At 36.7% G+C, this 16,531-nt stretch overlaps 1 protein-coding gene across 2 annotated transcripts in view; it reads left to right on the forward strand.

Annotated features, from left to right (window-relative positions):
• Window positions 1–16,531, forward strand: part of NFATC3 (nuclear factor of activated T cells 3) — a 73,222-nt gene that overhangs the window by 33,654 nt on the left and 23,037 nt on the right. For both annotated transcript variants that reach the window (XM_065640722.1, XM_065640723.1), the window contains exons 4-8: window positions 10,486–10,685; window positions 12,001–12,173; window positions 12,934–13,074; window positions 15,268–15,323; window positions 15,951–16,077. In XM_065640722.1, the coding sequence (XP_065496794.1) occupies window positions 10,486–10,685; window positions 12,001–12,173; window positions 12,934–13,074; window positions 15,268–15,323; window positions 15,951–16,077 (697 nt within the window). The remainder of the gene's footprint in view (window positions 1–10,485; window positions 10,686–12,000; window positions 12,174–12,933; window positions 13,075–15,267; window positions 15,324–15,950; window positions 16,078–16,531) is intronic.

The following is a 16,531-nucleotide window of genomic DNA, read 5'->3' on the forward strand; positions in this document are numbered from 1 at the left end:
CCATAATCTGTGTTGTGCCCAACAAGGATTATTTCCTTTTTATCTTTTGTCCTCTTACTGTTGAAGAAGGTGATGTACATGATGTTCTTCTTGATAACTGTACAATGGGATGTCCTGAGGGACTGAGCTAACAGGTACTTGTTAGCACCATTGTGTACGCAAGGAGTATCTGTCCTGTGGCCATTTACCACCGTGGGAATCGGTTCTCGATGTGAACTATGATAAGGGTAATTTCTTCTAAAATTGACGATGTATCTGCAAGAGCCACTGTATAGAATCCACTTGTGCCTCACGTATGCACGACAAATTTGCAGCAGTAGTAGCTATTAAGAATTCGCCTGTACCAGAAGTGTCTTTTTGCTATACTACAAAGGGTTTAAGGATAGAATCATTTATCAATTCCTCTGCCGCAAACAAAATTCTTGCTGTAGTTGATGCTGCAGTAACAGAGGAGAAGTATTGTGTAATCCATATGCACAACTCAGCAGTATTACAGCTGAAGAAAGGTGTCATATAAAAAAAAAAAAAGAAATTTTAAATAAAAACTAGTTTATTTAAATAGTTATGCACTTCTAGTAACTGACAAGCAAACAGTAACCTCCTGTGTGAGCTTTATTGGAGACCTGTGACAGAGAGACTGAATGTCAGATCTGTTTGAAGTGACTGCAGATCTTGAAGTCATGACTGAAGAGCTGCAATGGAAGAAAAAGTAAAGTAATTCAGCTAAAGTAAACGAATTTTGAACTACCTTGAAAAATCTGAAACAAGACTGTGTTCTCAAAAAGCCTGTCAAACTCTGCCCGAGTTCTGGTGTAAGAAACTGTAACCTACAAGAGAGGATCTAACTGAGCAATGTCAGAGATGATCCAATAAAAATAAACTAGCGAAGGATTGTCTAAATGAGTGCATGTTTCCCAGCCTGTAATTCTGTGACGGGCAGTGTGGCCGTTCATGTAACTACTTGAATAACAGGTGTAATATCAGAGTTCTCCCCATTCCCTAAGCCAAATTAACTGCATGCTTTTTCTGTGTGTCATGACCCATTCCATTGTTCCTGCCTTTCACCTTTCGATTTTTATTTTTGTCTTGAATTCTTCCCGATTTTGTACATCGCCAGAAGGCAGGCTGTATCCCAGCTCTAATTGCCTAGTGTTGTTTGGTGACAACCCACAAATAAATCTAGAAGGCAGAAGTCTTAGCCTCTGTGAACCATGTAGTGGGCTGTAGTGGGAAAAATACTGACCTTTGGATGAGGTTCTAAAACTACATATTTTTCAAGAGCAGTGTGATGACTATATAGGCATCTTCTGCTCCAAAATCTCCCAAATAGATAGTAAAAGCCATATTGATGCATCTGCTTTGAATATACAATCTAGAAAATGGAGTAATTAATGTGAAAAACATTAAAAATGGCACGCTGGATGACACAGTTGTCTGCTTTTGGTATCATATGTTGACTAAAATGTGGAATAGTAGTAATTTTTTTTCCAGGGTAAAACCAATTGATATCTGGTGGTTTTGGTGGGTTGGTTTGTTTGTTTTCCTCTATAGGTTATATGGGAATAACGTATTTTTGTCCTGGAAATGCTTGTCCAAAAACTGTCCATAGCATAATTTGGCTGTGGGAGTTGGTATTTCAGGAATAGCCTGTTTTTTTTCAAGAGTGCAGAGGAAACTGCGGATGGATAGTGTCTTGTGATGGCTAGTTAGATGTCTCTGGCAATTCTGCACTGTGTGAAGTTGTACTATTAAACACTGTTTTAGCTATGAATCGATCTTTTTGGGTAGTTTAGAGTGGGACAGGACTCTGAGATAAAACACTCTTCAAAATATGCCTGAAATTAGTATTTAAAACACTTTCAATCCTGTCTGCAAGCAGTGAGTGAGTGTAAGAGTGTGAGATTTCAGAAATAGAAATCTAAGTTTTTAAACCTCGAAGGATGTTCTGTACATTCTGTAAACATGGTATGGTGACCGGTGCAATGACTTGTTTGCTTCAGACCTCTACAGGACCTATTCGTCTTTGTAAAGACCTTTAAAATGTTTTTAAAATTAGACTTGTGCCACTATCTAATAGTTTATTAACGCTTGTTCCTTTTATGTCTCAGTATTTTTTTCAGAATTGCAAATGTCTGTCTTTAAAGTCTTCAAGTCAGTCTACTCAATAAGTTTATTTAGCAAAAGAGGAAGGAGAAGGGTGCTTTTTGATGTGCGTGCTTTTCCTTCTCAGTTCATGGAAAGGTACATCAAATAATCAAGTGATAGAAAATAGTACTGCACTTCAGGAAGGGGAAGTGGATATTGTTTTGGTTTAACATATTTAATTTTAAAATCAGACATTTAACGTTTTGTAACGTTTTGTCAGAATCAGAATTAAATATAAAAAATAAAAAATCCCGTGTGCTGTTACGATTTTCTGAGCCAGTGGTTGGGCTATTGCCTAATAGATCTGAATGGAGTTTTCTTCCATGAATTTCTCCAGTTTCTTTTAAGCAGTCTATTGCAGATTATAGGTCAGCACTCGTTCCACCTCTGCAAGGCCACAAGGGATGACGGTGCTCAGTCTGCCTTTCAATAACTTCCCTGAACTCTAATTTTGTGTTTCTATATATATAGCTTGTTTCAAGCTTTTCAAAATGCAACTGCTGGTAAATTCATGATAAATTGTACCACTGCTGTTAGTCATTGTGTGTCTTTTGTTTCAAATTATATTCATCTTCCTGCCTTCAGATGTTCGTCAACCCTTGCTTTTACTCCCAGGCCATTGGTAGTAGGTGTGCTGTTCAGCTTGGCAGAGTAGCCCTTCAGCTTTTAAACCAGCAGTCTTCACAGTTCTTTAGGAAAGTAGCTGCACACCATTTGAAAGAGAAATTCTTGTGGAGAAACGTCTGAACTATATAAAGTTTGGTTCTTCGGAGCAATGCGCCGGTGCCCCTTTGATATTGTCTGAAAGATTCCAAGCTTGTTGGGTCACAGCTCCATTGTCTGAGAGGGCAGAACATTTCAGAGGCATAAAAGTAAAAATACTGAATTCAAAAGAACAGCTTTATCTTTTCGTTCACCTCCGTATAAATGGGGCCTTCGTTCTCCTCTTTTGCCCTCCTTACCTTACGCCCTTCACTTTGGGGGGTGTTTTAAGGAATACACAAGTCACTGAAATGCATCCAGCTGCCATGAGACTATCGAGGGGGAAATTAATAGTTACACCATACTTTTCATATCAAGGTGTTAAAAAGCCTAGGAAATCTCCATCTGAAGCAAATGCTTATCAAGTGCTTATAGTTATTACACAGCTGTGTATTTCCTTCCCCGTTCTTCGTGTTTGAACTGAGGACTTTTATATGGACACTGGTGCATTTGGTGGAGCTAGAGGTGTTAATGGAGTCTTTTGTTCACTGAAGTTATCCCAGATTTTTCCCCTGACACATCTTGTATTACGAGACTATGTCCTATTTTTAGGGAGGTCCATTTGTATGTAAAAGCTTTCTTTCTAATCAGCTGACTTTACCGATCTAGTAATGCCATAGTAGTGAATTAATTGTGCAAAGGCAAAGGAACACTAAAGTGTTGGTACAATCTTCATCTTCAAATAGCAATCAAAGAAAAGCCACATAAAAGATAAAGTGGGTATTAAACCTCAGTTTAATACATGTTTGGTTAAACATGGCAATTTTCTAATAAATGCTTGAAAGTTTTGCAGGAAAATTGCTTTAGAAGTACAATTAAGCAGGTTTTGGCACTGTCTGAATGACATTAGCACCATAGTATTGCTTGATTGCTGAGCATGTAACTTGACTAATGACATGACCTTTCTAACTCCTCCCTCCCCAAGTTTTAGTGGGTTTTTTGTTGTTGTTGGTTTTGGTTTGGTTTTTGTTGTTTTGTTTGTTTTTTGCTGCTGTTGTTGTTTGTGTTTTACTTAGGTTTTGTTTTTTAAATGTAGTTTTTACTCTGAAAGAGCAGGCATGTGCAACCCTGACATCACTTCTGGATTCACTGACACTGTTATGTATTGGGTTTTTTTGTTAATAAACAAAGGAGCATTTGTTTTAGAAAAACAGGCTATTCAAACTATACTAGCATGGTCTGGTAAGTACCTGTTTACTCTGAATTATATATGTTCTGTTGGATGGGTTTTTTTCAGTCTTGTTACAGAGTCTTAAGAAATCACATCTTGTGGATAAATAACGTGCATTTGAATAGAGATTGGTAGTACTTGGCCTGCAACAATAAACTGAAAACACAAAACCTTTTAATTTAAAAGGCAGAGAGGGGAGGTAAAACTTCTAAATATTGGAGACTAAAAAAACTCTTCTCACAAGCTTTTCAAGTGTTGCAAGATTTCCTATAGATCAGAGCGTGGAATTGATGATGTGAGCCAGATATGGCCCCAATATAATCTACATGTAATCTGGAAAAATGCTAACTTCTTTTTTCCAGGTTGATGCCTCTTATGTAATGAGACCTAGTTGTTTTCCTCAGCAAGGAAAAGGTTCTCACCACTGCTACAAAATTCCAAGTTTAAATGCTGCTGTCTTCAGCAATCAAATTAATCTGTATGGTCTCTGGTGTTACACTTTTTCTTTTTAAAGGATTTTCCAAATGTCCATTAAGAATTTATGAATGCTTTTGTAATATGAAATACAACTTCTCGATGATCCCCAAATTCATTAACTTACCATCTTTGTAGTTACTTGGTAAAAATTGTAAACTAAGAGTTGACATGCATGCGTGAGTTTACTGTATGCAGTGTAGTAATATGGCTGGAACCGCTTTGGCATGAAACCCTGCTGGCTTATCCTGTAGTGACCTTCAGTCTTTAGCCTTCCAGCTTTAGTTTAACTTACGCATGCACTGACCTTTGCTATGGAAACGATATAGAAACACAAAAACAACTTGGCTGAGTTTCCTTGGCAAAGCAGTGGGTGGTGTGTCAGTGTTCTATTACGGGGCGGGTTTCTGGAGGTCAGCAGTTTACAGCGTGCAGTACCTTACTAGCTGTCTGCAGCACTCTGTCTGCTACTCCTGGCAAGGTGGTACACCTTTTTCTAAAAATTAGGAAAATTAGGAGCTTCTTTTTTGTAGTGTGCAACTCTAGGACTGCACATTAGTAGGGTAAATCCCGGAAGGTATACTTGAAATACACCTCGTGCTCAACCAGTACCTTAGGCGGCTGTTTCTGACACAGGACTGAATCTTGGGCAGGCTGATAGTGTAGCACTTCATTGTAATGCATCTTCATGGTGGTGATTCTACAGCACTTACTAGTAGGTTGTAAAATGCTCTTAATTTAAGTACTTATGGTCTGTATAGGGACACTGTGGTGTTATTTGTATATATTGCTTATTCTTTACTAAGTTGAACTAAAGGTGCAGATACTGTGGCTTTATATTAGATATTTGAACAAAATGTAGTATCTTTCAAGTTAATTATGTAGGTATTTTCATTGCAGAACAATTAGCAAATTTTTTACTGACTTGGGTGTTTGGGCTGTTCAACGTACAGAATTGTGCATAAAGCAGATAAGGTAATAAGAAAATGTCACCCTGTCGTCAATGAAACTAAGAACAAGCAACGTTTCTTTGAATGAGACCAAAACTGTATTTAAAAGGAAAGCATTTTAAATTCCAAAATATATTATTTTTCCAGATTTTAAGTTGCTTTGGGGTAGTAAGTCTCCTTCATTACTCACAAGACATTGTTATTAAGATATTATTGTACCAATAATGGCAATTTAGGCTCCAAATATCATATTTCTTTTGGGGGAGGGATGACACCATTCCTGGGAGATGGAAGGTACTTCAGATCCTGTGATAATTCAGTCTCTGGGGGGACCAAGCGTGGTGGGCTGAAAGTTCTGCTTTGCTTACTATGTAAAGATTTTGTGTAGGGAGAGACATCCAAGGCTGTGTTTCACTAGGATTAGTCATATAATGGACTTCAGAATACTTTGATACTCTTCAGTAAACTGCTAAATGTACCAGCAGTTAAATAAGGTAGGAGTATTTTCAGGTGAATTAACAAGATGTTGTCCTCTGGTCTCAGGAATGGTGTGATATGGGCTGTCTTTTATTATGCGGTGCTAGGCACAGCGGTATTGCTTTCACTGAAGGCTTTGAATGATTGCATAATAGAAAGGACATGGGATGTGCACGCATCTTCTCCACAAGCTCTCAGATCATTTTCTACTTACCCCTTTGCTCACTGATCCCCCCCAGACTCTTCTCTTTACAGACACTGTAAATTTTTTATTTTACTCTTGGAAAATCCGTGTCGTGCCTAGAGGTGTCAGCTCACATTAGACCAGAGATTTAAGGGGAAAACGCTAATTCTAAAGCACAAATTTGTATAATAAAGGTTGTTGGTTTGTTTTGTGTGTTTTGGTGGTTTTTTTTTTTAAATCAACATGTTTTGACAATCTCTCCAGCTGACTCAGAGTTTTAGCTGGCACATGAAGCTGTCTCTTAGTATCTATAGCATATTTAGCTTACTGTCTCTATTGCTGTAATGACTGCTGTTGGAAACCCAAGGACACTGTGCAAACTGCTCATGGCTTGCTTAAGACTGTGACATGTTTCCTTTTCACGTGGCCCCCATTAACCATGATCAGGCCCTGAATTATACTCTGTAGTGTGGGAGACAGGGTTATTCTTTTCTTCCTCACCTGCCCAGCTTACTTAATTGCCACACTTACTTGCACATCCTGGTTATATTTATGGCTTTGCATTGTTTTTCTTTTATGCTGTTCTCTTTTTATTTTAAACCTTGAATAAATGCAATAAATCATCTGTAATACAAAGCATAAATTTATGAAGTCTCTGCTACCTTGCCAATACGTTACTGCTCTGCCTTGCCATATATTCCAGTACCTTTAACAGGACTTCACTGCAGATCCTTTACAGCAATTAATCTGAGACAAAGCTATAGTGTAAGCATCTGATTGACATAGCTGGGGGTGGGAGTGGACCTTGTTGGTTGGTTTATTTGCTTTCAGACTGGTTTACACTAGCATGACTTTTAAATATGTATGAAATTTGCAGGGTTTTGTCCTGATGTTATTGCAGTTCATTTTTTATTATATGTTACGTATATGTTTCTGTATTACAACATGCATAGGTTTCTTCTAAATTACTATAAAAGTGTATTCTGTAGCATTATAATATTTTTCCTTGTAGTTTCCTTGAGGCATTGGATTTCTTGTTTGTTTTCATTTAATATATAAACCAGAAGGAAAGTGACTAAAGGTAGTACTACTGGGTGGACTTTTGTTGTGGGATTTTAGTAACATTGTTTCAAACTTCTGCTTTGTATAGCTAATGGACTGTAGTGATGTGAGACACCCGACCAGCACACAGGCTTGGATCACAAGAGCATCACACAGATAATGCACTTGATAACCTTTTGATATTTAACTGGTCCACTGGTGGAGTGCGCATTTTTTGTCAGACTTTCCTACCACTTTCCCGTCCCACACCATGCTTTGCAGAAACCAGGCTCTATATGTCTTTCATAATAGCATATCTGGGTGAGCATAGAGGGTAAACTCTGCTCAGGAATAATGGAAGCAAAACCAGTGCTACACCCGCCTTTGAGCAATTCAAATGTAACATATGGCCATAGAATCTCAAAGGCAATACCATTGCGACTGGTCCCATGGGGTTTATTTTGCTTCACTAAATTAAGCTCCTGCTCTGTGTAGGCTTCTGCAGAGGGCAGTTTCTCCACTAACTGTAGACAGACCAGCTTAGTTTTATGAGTGTCCCACCCTCCCCACCCCTTTCTCTCCCTCTCTCTCCTATCACTAGCGTCTCAGAACTGCTGTGTACATGTCCATTGTTCAGAAGGGGAAGATAGCTTTATTTGGAAATCAGCTTTGTCACAGTGACCCCATTTGGAAGTTATTCAAATTTTTGAATAGGTCTGGCTTGTAATTTATGTAATTCCCAGTATTAGAGTAAACACATTTAACGAACGTCACATTTAGGCTGTATTCCATTGTGTTAAGATTTAATTTTAACTCTGAGGAAAATGGCTGGTAGAGTCACAGTGTTGAGAACGTGGGACAAGATGGCTGCTGTAAATGCTAAACTAACATGTGCCCTTAAATTTTCTTGAAACTCCTAAAATAATTCAGATTCATAGAAAATATGAAAAATATTCATTTGGTATTTAAAACAATGGAGTCCTGCATCAGGTATAAAAAGGAACTTGTGCGTTTATGTATTTAGTTGATGTAAGAGTCCCTGTGCTCCACTAGCAACATGACAATAACTAAATTTTGTTGTGGTCCAGTAGATTAAAGGTTGGGTCCCACAGACGGAGAGAAACCTGTCAGTTCACTGATGCTCATAGGAGGGTCTTTGTCTCTGCTGTAACATTTGTAAATGCTTCACTATCACATTTATTTACATGGGAAGCAACTCTGATAATCTAGACTGTCTCCACTCAATGGCTGAGGGATTTTTTTTGTTCGGTTTGTTGGGGTTTTTTTGTGGTGTGTTTTTTTTTTTTTTTTTTTTTTTTGCTGGATTTAGCTCTGTACTGAGGACTCCAGGGAGAACAAAAAGATTTTACATATTTGACAGAATAAAAGCCTACAAATAATAGACAGACATATATAAATGCAAATAAATGAGATCATGTAAGAAATTAGTTGGAAATATGTCAATTATAGGACAGGACATTGTATCTGATAAAAGCTGTGATGACTTGTAAAGATTGTTTGGCTTTTTTGTGAGATATTTGTCCTTCATTATAATGAGCATCTGAAGGGATAAGGATTGCTAAACCCAGGAAGAGATGCTATAGTTCGTCTCTAGATTTTTATTTATCTGTAGAATGTCTCAGGAAGATCGCACATATGTGCTGGATATGAAGAGATGAAGAACATGCCTCAGGTGTTGTTTTGGCCTTATTTGAGTAAGCTCAGTTTTATTTGCCTTAGGTGTTCTAGATTTTGGCTGCTGTGCTTGTTGATTACATATAACCTCATTGGGCAAATGGGAAGAACTGAATTTAATGGCAAGGAAATATGATGATGCCGTTTTATCTAGATGGATTAATTAATGAGTATTACATCTTGGACAAAAGCATTCATGTAAGGCTGAAAGCCTTGAGAATGACTCTTTAAAGTTCCAGGCTTCTGTCAGAAAACAAATTTCTGTTCTTGATTGAGAAAGCTCTAATAAAAGTGACAAGACTGGTAGGTGCTGTCAAAGCTGTAACTTAGGTATAGAAACCAGGTGCTCATTTGGTGTCCATAAAACTTACTGCCACTAGCAGGGCATCAAGATACAAGGAGTCTCCAGTGGTGCTTCTGATTTCTGGGTGTGGACGTGCTTTGCTTTATTGTACTGCTGCCTACACTTTTTAAGTAGGTTAAATTGACATGGTTTTGTTTGGTTTTTAAGTCTTAGATATGTAAAGAGCTTGGATAATATTGTTGTGTGAACAAATAACTATTCCTAGAGACAAAAATATTGACATGACAAAACCACATTTAAAGAATGACTGTGTGGCCCACCGTCCAGTTTGAATATAAGTTGATGTCAAAGTCGATGAAATATAAATTTGCTGCATTGGTTTTTAGAAAGGATAAAACGTGCAGTGTGCATCAGTCTGCAGGAAGGTGAAGTAAACTTCCTGTATAAGACATTTTATAGGCTTTGGATTTAAAATTGCAATGGCTAAAGGAAACTTGCATGGAACTGTTGGTTAAATTTGTTTCCTTAAATCTTCTGGATAATATGCTACTAGTGGTACCAAAACACAGCTTTTTCTTTTAGAGTTCAATTCTTCTTTTCCTCATGTTTCAACTCACTTTGTGCCTATCATCAGTAGTATTATCTCAAACAGCAGGTGGTTTTATGACAACTGAGAACACTGGTGGTCAGTCTTTATATAAGAAAAGGAAAGCTGCATTAACTAACACTTATCAAATTTTGATTTTTTAAAACATTTTCTTTGCCAAAAATAAACCATACTTGATTTTCTAGTTATGAATTAAATTTTCTTTGTCCTAACATAATACCTTTGCATTCACAAAACATCTAAGGTTTAATGAAACTTACTGTTGCATTCCATAGTAGAAAAACTATAAAGTATTTTTAGTATTTCTAGAAACTAGGCGTATCTTAGTAAAATTGATGTGGCTTTGATTAAAAACAGTATCAGAAACACACCTATAACATAGCATAGCTTTGACACAGAAATTCTGTAGATAAAACATTTCTCTTTGAGAGATTCAAAAGTAAGAAAGACACTTTGATATCCATTTGTTCTGGTAAAAGTTGTTGCTATACTTGTGTCGGGGGACAGACATCTGTACTCAGTTTTCCGATTCCTGAAGAGATTGAAGAAGTTTGTAATTAAATACTACTCTTTGACTCTTAAGTCTTTTGTACTAGTCGTGTATTTATATTATGCACATGCAAATACAGTAAAAGTCAACTAATATTTTAATATTACATCTACTTTTTTCATCAGCTCCTGGGCTACAGCGAAAAGCCAGTAAACCTACAAATGTTCATCGGAACAGCAGATGATCGCTACTTAAGACCTCATGCATTCTACCAGGTGCACCGAATCACTGGAAAAACAGTTGCAACAGCTAGTCAAGAGATAATAATTGCCAGCACAAAAGTTTTGGAAATACCACTTCTTCCTGAAAATAATATGTCAGCCAGGTACATCACTGCATCAATCAGCTGTTAGGTTGCTATGTGTGTGGGTTTTTTCCTCATTTGCGCAAAGATGAAAGAAAAATTTTGTAGAATAGCATATTTTCCACAAATATAGCTCATGATTAAGACAGACACATCTCTTTAAACACGCTGATGTTTAGGCAGTCAGAAGTAAAGGTGGAGAGAGACAGGGAAGCTGATAAGATTAATGGGGAGATAGATGACAGTGTGCAAGAAGAGACTGGATAACGCTCTCAGACACACGGTGTGAACTGTGGGGTTGTCCTGTGCAGGGACAGGAGTTGGACTCAATGAGCCTTGTGGGTCCTTCCAACTCAAGACATTCTATGATTCTGGGATTATACTTTTCCATGCAATCCATACATACATACATACAACTCCACATATGTAGAACTGGATGTGGGTTACTGGCTTGTAGAACTTTTGCTTGATTTTACAAAGACGTAAGACTTTTTTCCTACAAAAATAGAGTCATGCAGTTTAGTAGTTTGTTTCTTGACTGAATGTGGTGATTTGACTTCTGGTATCGTGGTAGGCCTTTTCCTTGTTTTGATTGTTTTTTATTTTTAGCAGTTGCGTTATTCTGACCTTTCAGGTCTCACCAGATAGAATGTACTAAATCATAGTTTAAGGGTTAGCTATAGCAACAATTAAACTGCCCTGTTCTAGCTGGAGGGTCAGTGGACAGAGTAAAGCACATTTATTTCTTAAGTGGACTTCTGAAGTCAGCTTAAATGTTCCTAGTTGCAGACTTCATATGCTAGTTCCACTGAATGCTACGAACCCACAGTGTGGGTCACCTTGATGTGCAAGATGACTCCTCACAAGCTTACTTATATGTGTTACTTGATTAAAGTGCGTGTGTCTCATAGCAATAACTGATAAGTATGTGGAATGGTACCTGGGATTTGATGGCTACACTGTTGTCATTCTCTAGTTCTTCCTAAGGCAGAATTAAATATAGGTCTCGTGCCTTGCAAATGATGTTTACTATGTTAAACAACTTACTTTGAAGGTTAAGCAGTGTGCAATAGCACATAATCTTTTAAAGGTTTAAAAAAGCTGCAGCTAGACATTTACAAGACAAAATGTTTCCGAGAACTTGCTGCTATTTTTGATACTAACAGATCTTTTAATCTCAGGCATTGAAAAGAACATTAAAATAATGTAACATGGGGAAAAATTAGAACACTTTTCATTCTTAGATAAAGCAAGGCTTACGGGGTATACTTTGGCAATAGTTTGATTCATTTTCTTCCATTTCTTTCCTGATCCATCCGTCCTCACCTGTCTCCAGTATCGATTGTGCTGGTATTTTGAAACTTCGCAATTCAGATATAGAGCTCCGTAAAGGAGAGACAGATATTGGAAGAAAGAATACCAGAGTGCGACTTGTGTTTCGTGTTCACATCCCACAACCTAGTGGAAAAGTCTTATCTCTGCAGACTGCTTCCATACCTGTTGAATGCTGTAAGATTGCTTTAACTATACATAATTTATACTTACATTTTCTGTATGTGTCAGTAGTATTGTCATTCTAACAATATTTAGTGTCAGAATTACATGTAACAAGTGTGTGTAAGAAGCATTGTGTGGAAATAGCTACACTACTGAAAGTTAATATATCTTTATTTAAACATGTTACTTGCCAAGTGGCAGCCTGAAGGTCTGGAGGAAAAACAATGTTTTAGGCTTTAAACCTAATACTGCAGTCACACAGCAGACACCTTCAGTAGGTCCTGAGATATCTCAGTGAAAATAAATATTCATTTCAGGGAGAAGTAATCCCATTTCACTTACAAGAGTCTGTACCATTACTTGGCTTTATACAGTATTATCTAATGAACAGCTGAACTTCTAGAGAGATCATTTGTTAAATGCTGGCACTAAGGAATCAAAACGTGACCTTAAACAATGTGAATTTCTCCTAGAATTCATTTTGCCTATTATAAATTACTAAAGTAATTTTTAAAACAATATTCCTAAACTAAAAATTTAATTTGCTGTAACAGTACAGATTGCTGGAATTAATGGCTTCTTGAGGTTTCTTTAATTACATAATTTCAACATAATTTTATAAACAAAGATAAATAATACACAAATATAATTTATATACGTAAGCGTATGGTCATTCTAGTTTCATCCCTGATTCTTCAAGTTAGGATCATACAAGAAATGTCACTATGGTTAAAATTGTGAATAATAATTTTTCCCTGTATTTTTTTTAAAGCTCAGCGATCTGCTCAGGAACTTCCTCAGATTGAGAAGTACAGCATCAATAGTTGCTCAGTGAATGGAGGTCATGAAATGGTGGTGACAGGATCCAATTTTCTTCCAGAATCCAAAATTATATTTTTTGAAAAGGGACAAGGTAAATACTGTCTTTTCTCCTTGAAAACAAAACCAAAACCACTACGTGAGCTTGATTTTTAGGAAGTAAGTATGAGAAAGAGAGACGGGGAGAGAGAAAGACAAGGAGAAAGAAAAGGAAAGAAAATACTTATGTCACAAGTCTAATCTGTAATTTTAGTTTGTGCACTCCTCATCTATGTGCTGGTTGGCAATTATGAGCAAAAGAGTACTTCTGATTCAGGAAGAGAATTACAGGCTAACTAACTATGAATTGTGTGGTTTTTGAAAGATGCTGTGGACAGATCATACCATGATCATACCATTTGCTCCTTATTATTATTAAATAAAAAAGAAAATGGGAACTAATGCAAATTACTATTTTGCATTGACGTCATGTTAGTATGATTTATCATTGCATAGGAACTGACTTATTCCTAAGCTAATGAAATGAATATTAGTTGGAAAACACTACTGATTTTTTTTTTTCCATATGTTTGCATAAGATTTTCTAGACAAGTTACTCTTAAGGGATGCGTGTTTTTCCAAGTGTCAAGATCTGGCTCAGATCTGGTGTGCAGTGTGTGCTTCAGGTGTGGCTGTGTCTCATTTGCATCTGTAAAGCGGCCAGTGTGCCTGGAGGACAAGTACTGGCCATAAGCAGTGGTATGAACAACAGCGACCCTTCCTACGTGGATTAAATATTTGCCTGCTTGACAAGCCAGTCAAGGATTTCACTGCCAAGAAATCAGAAACATTATAGTCAGCTGTATTACGTAATTCTCATTCTCTAGAATCCAAGTTCAGCCTTCTAAGCAACACTTAGTCATGGGTGAGAACTGCAGCAGGCATACACTTGTATATCAGGAAAGCAGAGTTCAAAACTATATTGCAGGCATGCATTTCCATTAAGGTATGCTAAAGACGGTGAAGGTATACTAAAGATACAGCATTTCCTTCATGCTATGTAATCTGTAGAAAAATTTTACTGCTTTCTACTGATCTCATGAAATGAAGGAAATTATTCTTTGATAGGGTAGTAGACTAAATTTTTCAGTCTAATATATAGGAAATAGAACCTCAAAGTAAGCTAGAAACTTGCAGATTTTGGATGAATATTTTTAAAACATCTGTCTTTAAATGTAAGCACAGGTTTCAAAGCTTTTTTTTTTTCTCTAAACCTATGTTCTTTCCTCTCTTCTATCACTTTCATAATGATGCAACTCCCATAAACTAGAGAATTTAACACCAAAAGAACCCTATCAAATACTTTCCATCTGTAGTTTACTACAGCCAGACATAATTAATGTTTTGCAAGTTTTCTTTTTGTTTTGTACTATACACAGGTGTGCATGTACACACACACTCAGGTACATATGTACATATTACTCAAAGATGCCCAGTTACTCAGCATTGCTTCCTGGTTCTGTAGTTCTTCTGGATACACACCTTGATCTTAATATTTCTTTCTTAGACAAAAACGCATAGAAAATAGTGTATTTTGACACATAACTTGAAGGCCTTGTAAAGAAGTACTGCTGTTAGAGAACAGAATGGGTTCCCTGAGAATCTGTACAAAACCAATAACAGAGAGAACAGAGTGTGAGATGAAGGACAATGGGTTATGGTGGGTCAGAGCAGAGCGAGGTTCACCAAGGTGACCAATTTCCCTTACCACACAAACAACTTACCTGGTGGCTGAACTACAGGGTCTTTCAGTGCAGGGAACTATGTGTGTTTTAAATACATAACCAGTGGGTATGTACATGAAGGTACGGCGTATGTTATCTCTCACATGGTGACTTACAGGTTAAGTCATCAGCATGTTTAAATAATCACAATTGTTAGTAGTAATTCAACTGCCTTTCAAAAAAGTCTTTAGAAAAATGGGGAGGAAAAAAAATCCCTCTGTACACTTATAGTACATACTGCCTCCCTTGGAATTAAATCTAAGTGTATGTAATCAGCAGGTTCTGTTAAAATGCAGAATCCTGCACAGCAGGGAACTTACGGTCAATGTCTGCAATGTTAAAACTTGTAAAGCATCTCTATACTTTATGCTTTGTTTACAATATATCTCTGTCAGTTGGATGGCCTCTTTATGACTGAAAAAAATGCAGTTTTATATGAAGTATTTAAGTATTTTTAAGATTAAGTATTTAAGTGTTTTAGAAAATGCTTTTTGCTTGAATTATTTGTAAATTTCTCTCAACAGATGGACGACCTCAGTGGGAGGTAGAAGGGAAAATAATTAGGGAAAAGTGTCAAGGGGTGAGAAATGATTTTTCTTACTTTAGAAAGCTTTCTGTCTTAAAATGAGAAACTAGACATCTTCATTATTGTTGTGAAATTTAGACTTCATTTAGTAAAGTAGATCATTGGCTGATTCAGACAGACAACTGGAGACTTCTAAATTGCTTAATACTATAAAGTAGCCATTAAGATGATGCTTTGAAGGAACTGAAAATAGTATGCTTGTGAAAGCAACGAAAAAGGAAACAGAAAATTAAAAAAAAAAAAAAGAGAAAACAACTTTGCTAAGAAGACAAATAATTTCCAGTGCATTAAAATTTTTCTTAAAAGCTTAATGATGCAAAATGCAATTATTTGACTGCTGGAGTTTTTTTGTGCTCTGGCAGATAAACAAAGCATCCTGAGATAACGTGTCTGTTTAATTAAAAGCATTACCTTCAGAACGCTTACGTTTAAAAGAAGTCTCCAAATAAAAGTTTGCTTATAGTACTGTTTTACTATGTAACATGCATAAACCCAAAGTTTACCAATTTCAAAATATCGGTTTGCTTTAGTTTTGCAATAAGTGTTTTAACTTTTGTGTAATTAAGAGCAGGTTCATTTGCATTTGACATGTGAAACTTTTTTGTTTTAACTTTCATACAGGCAAACATCATACTTGAAGTTCCTCCATACCATAACAAAGCCATCACAGCTGCAGTTCAAGTGCAGTTTTATCTCTGCAATGGCAAGAGGAAAAAAAGCCAGTCTCAACGTTTTACTTATACACCAGGTATTAAATAAAAAAAGCTGCATTTTCTTTTGTTTTGTAAAGTAGACATTTGAAAGTAATTCAGACATTCTTCTACCTTTGACAGGTAGAGAAAAGTAGCTTTGAGTTGTTTGTAAAACAACTTACTTAAGCTTGTCTAATCAAAAAGCTGCAATTTAGAGTAAGAAGCTCCTGTGCTGTGATTACAGCTAGGTATTTCATTACACTTTTTACACAATAATTTGCATTCTGTGTTTCTTTGAGAATGATAGTGAATCTCAGAAGCTGCACTTCTAAATAACCCTAGTGATGACATGGAGGATGTCATGCAAGAGCATGGAAGAACAGGTTTTATGCATTTCCCCCCCTTCAAGTGTCAACCCGCCCCCCAGCTTTTGATATAAGAAGGATTCAGTATTTTTCCTTCCTCTGGACACACTGCAGCATGTTGAGAAAAAACAGTTTGTCACTTAGC

Source organism: Caloenas nicobarica, chromosome 9 (genome assembly GCF_036013445.1).
Source record: "Caloenas nicobarica isolate bCalNic1 chromosome 9, bCalNic1.hap1, whole genome shotgun sequence".
In the NCBI taxonomy this organism is placed as follows: domain Eukaryota; kingdom Metazoa; phylum Chordata; class Aves; order Columbiformes; family Columbidae; genus Caloenas; species Caloenas nicobarica.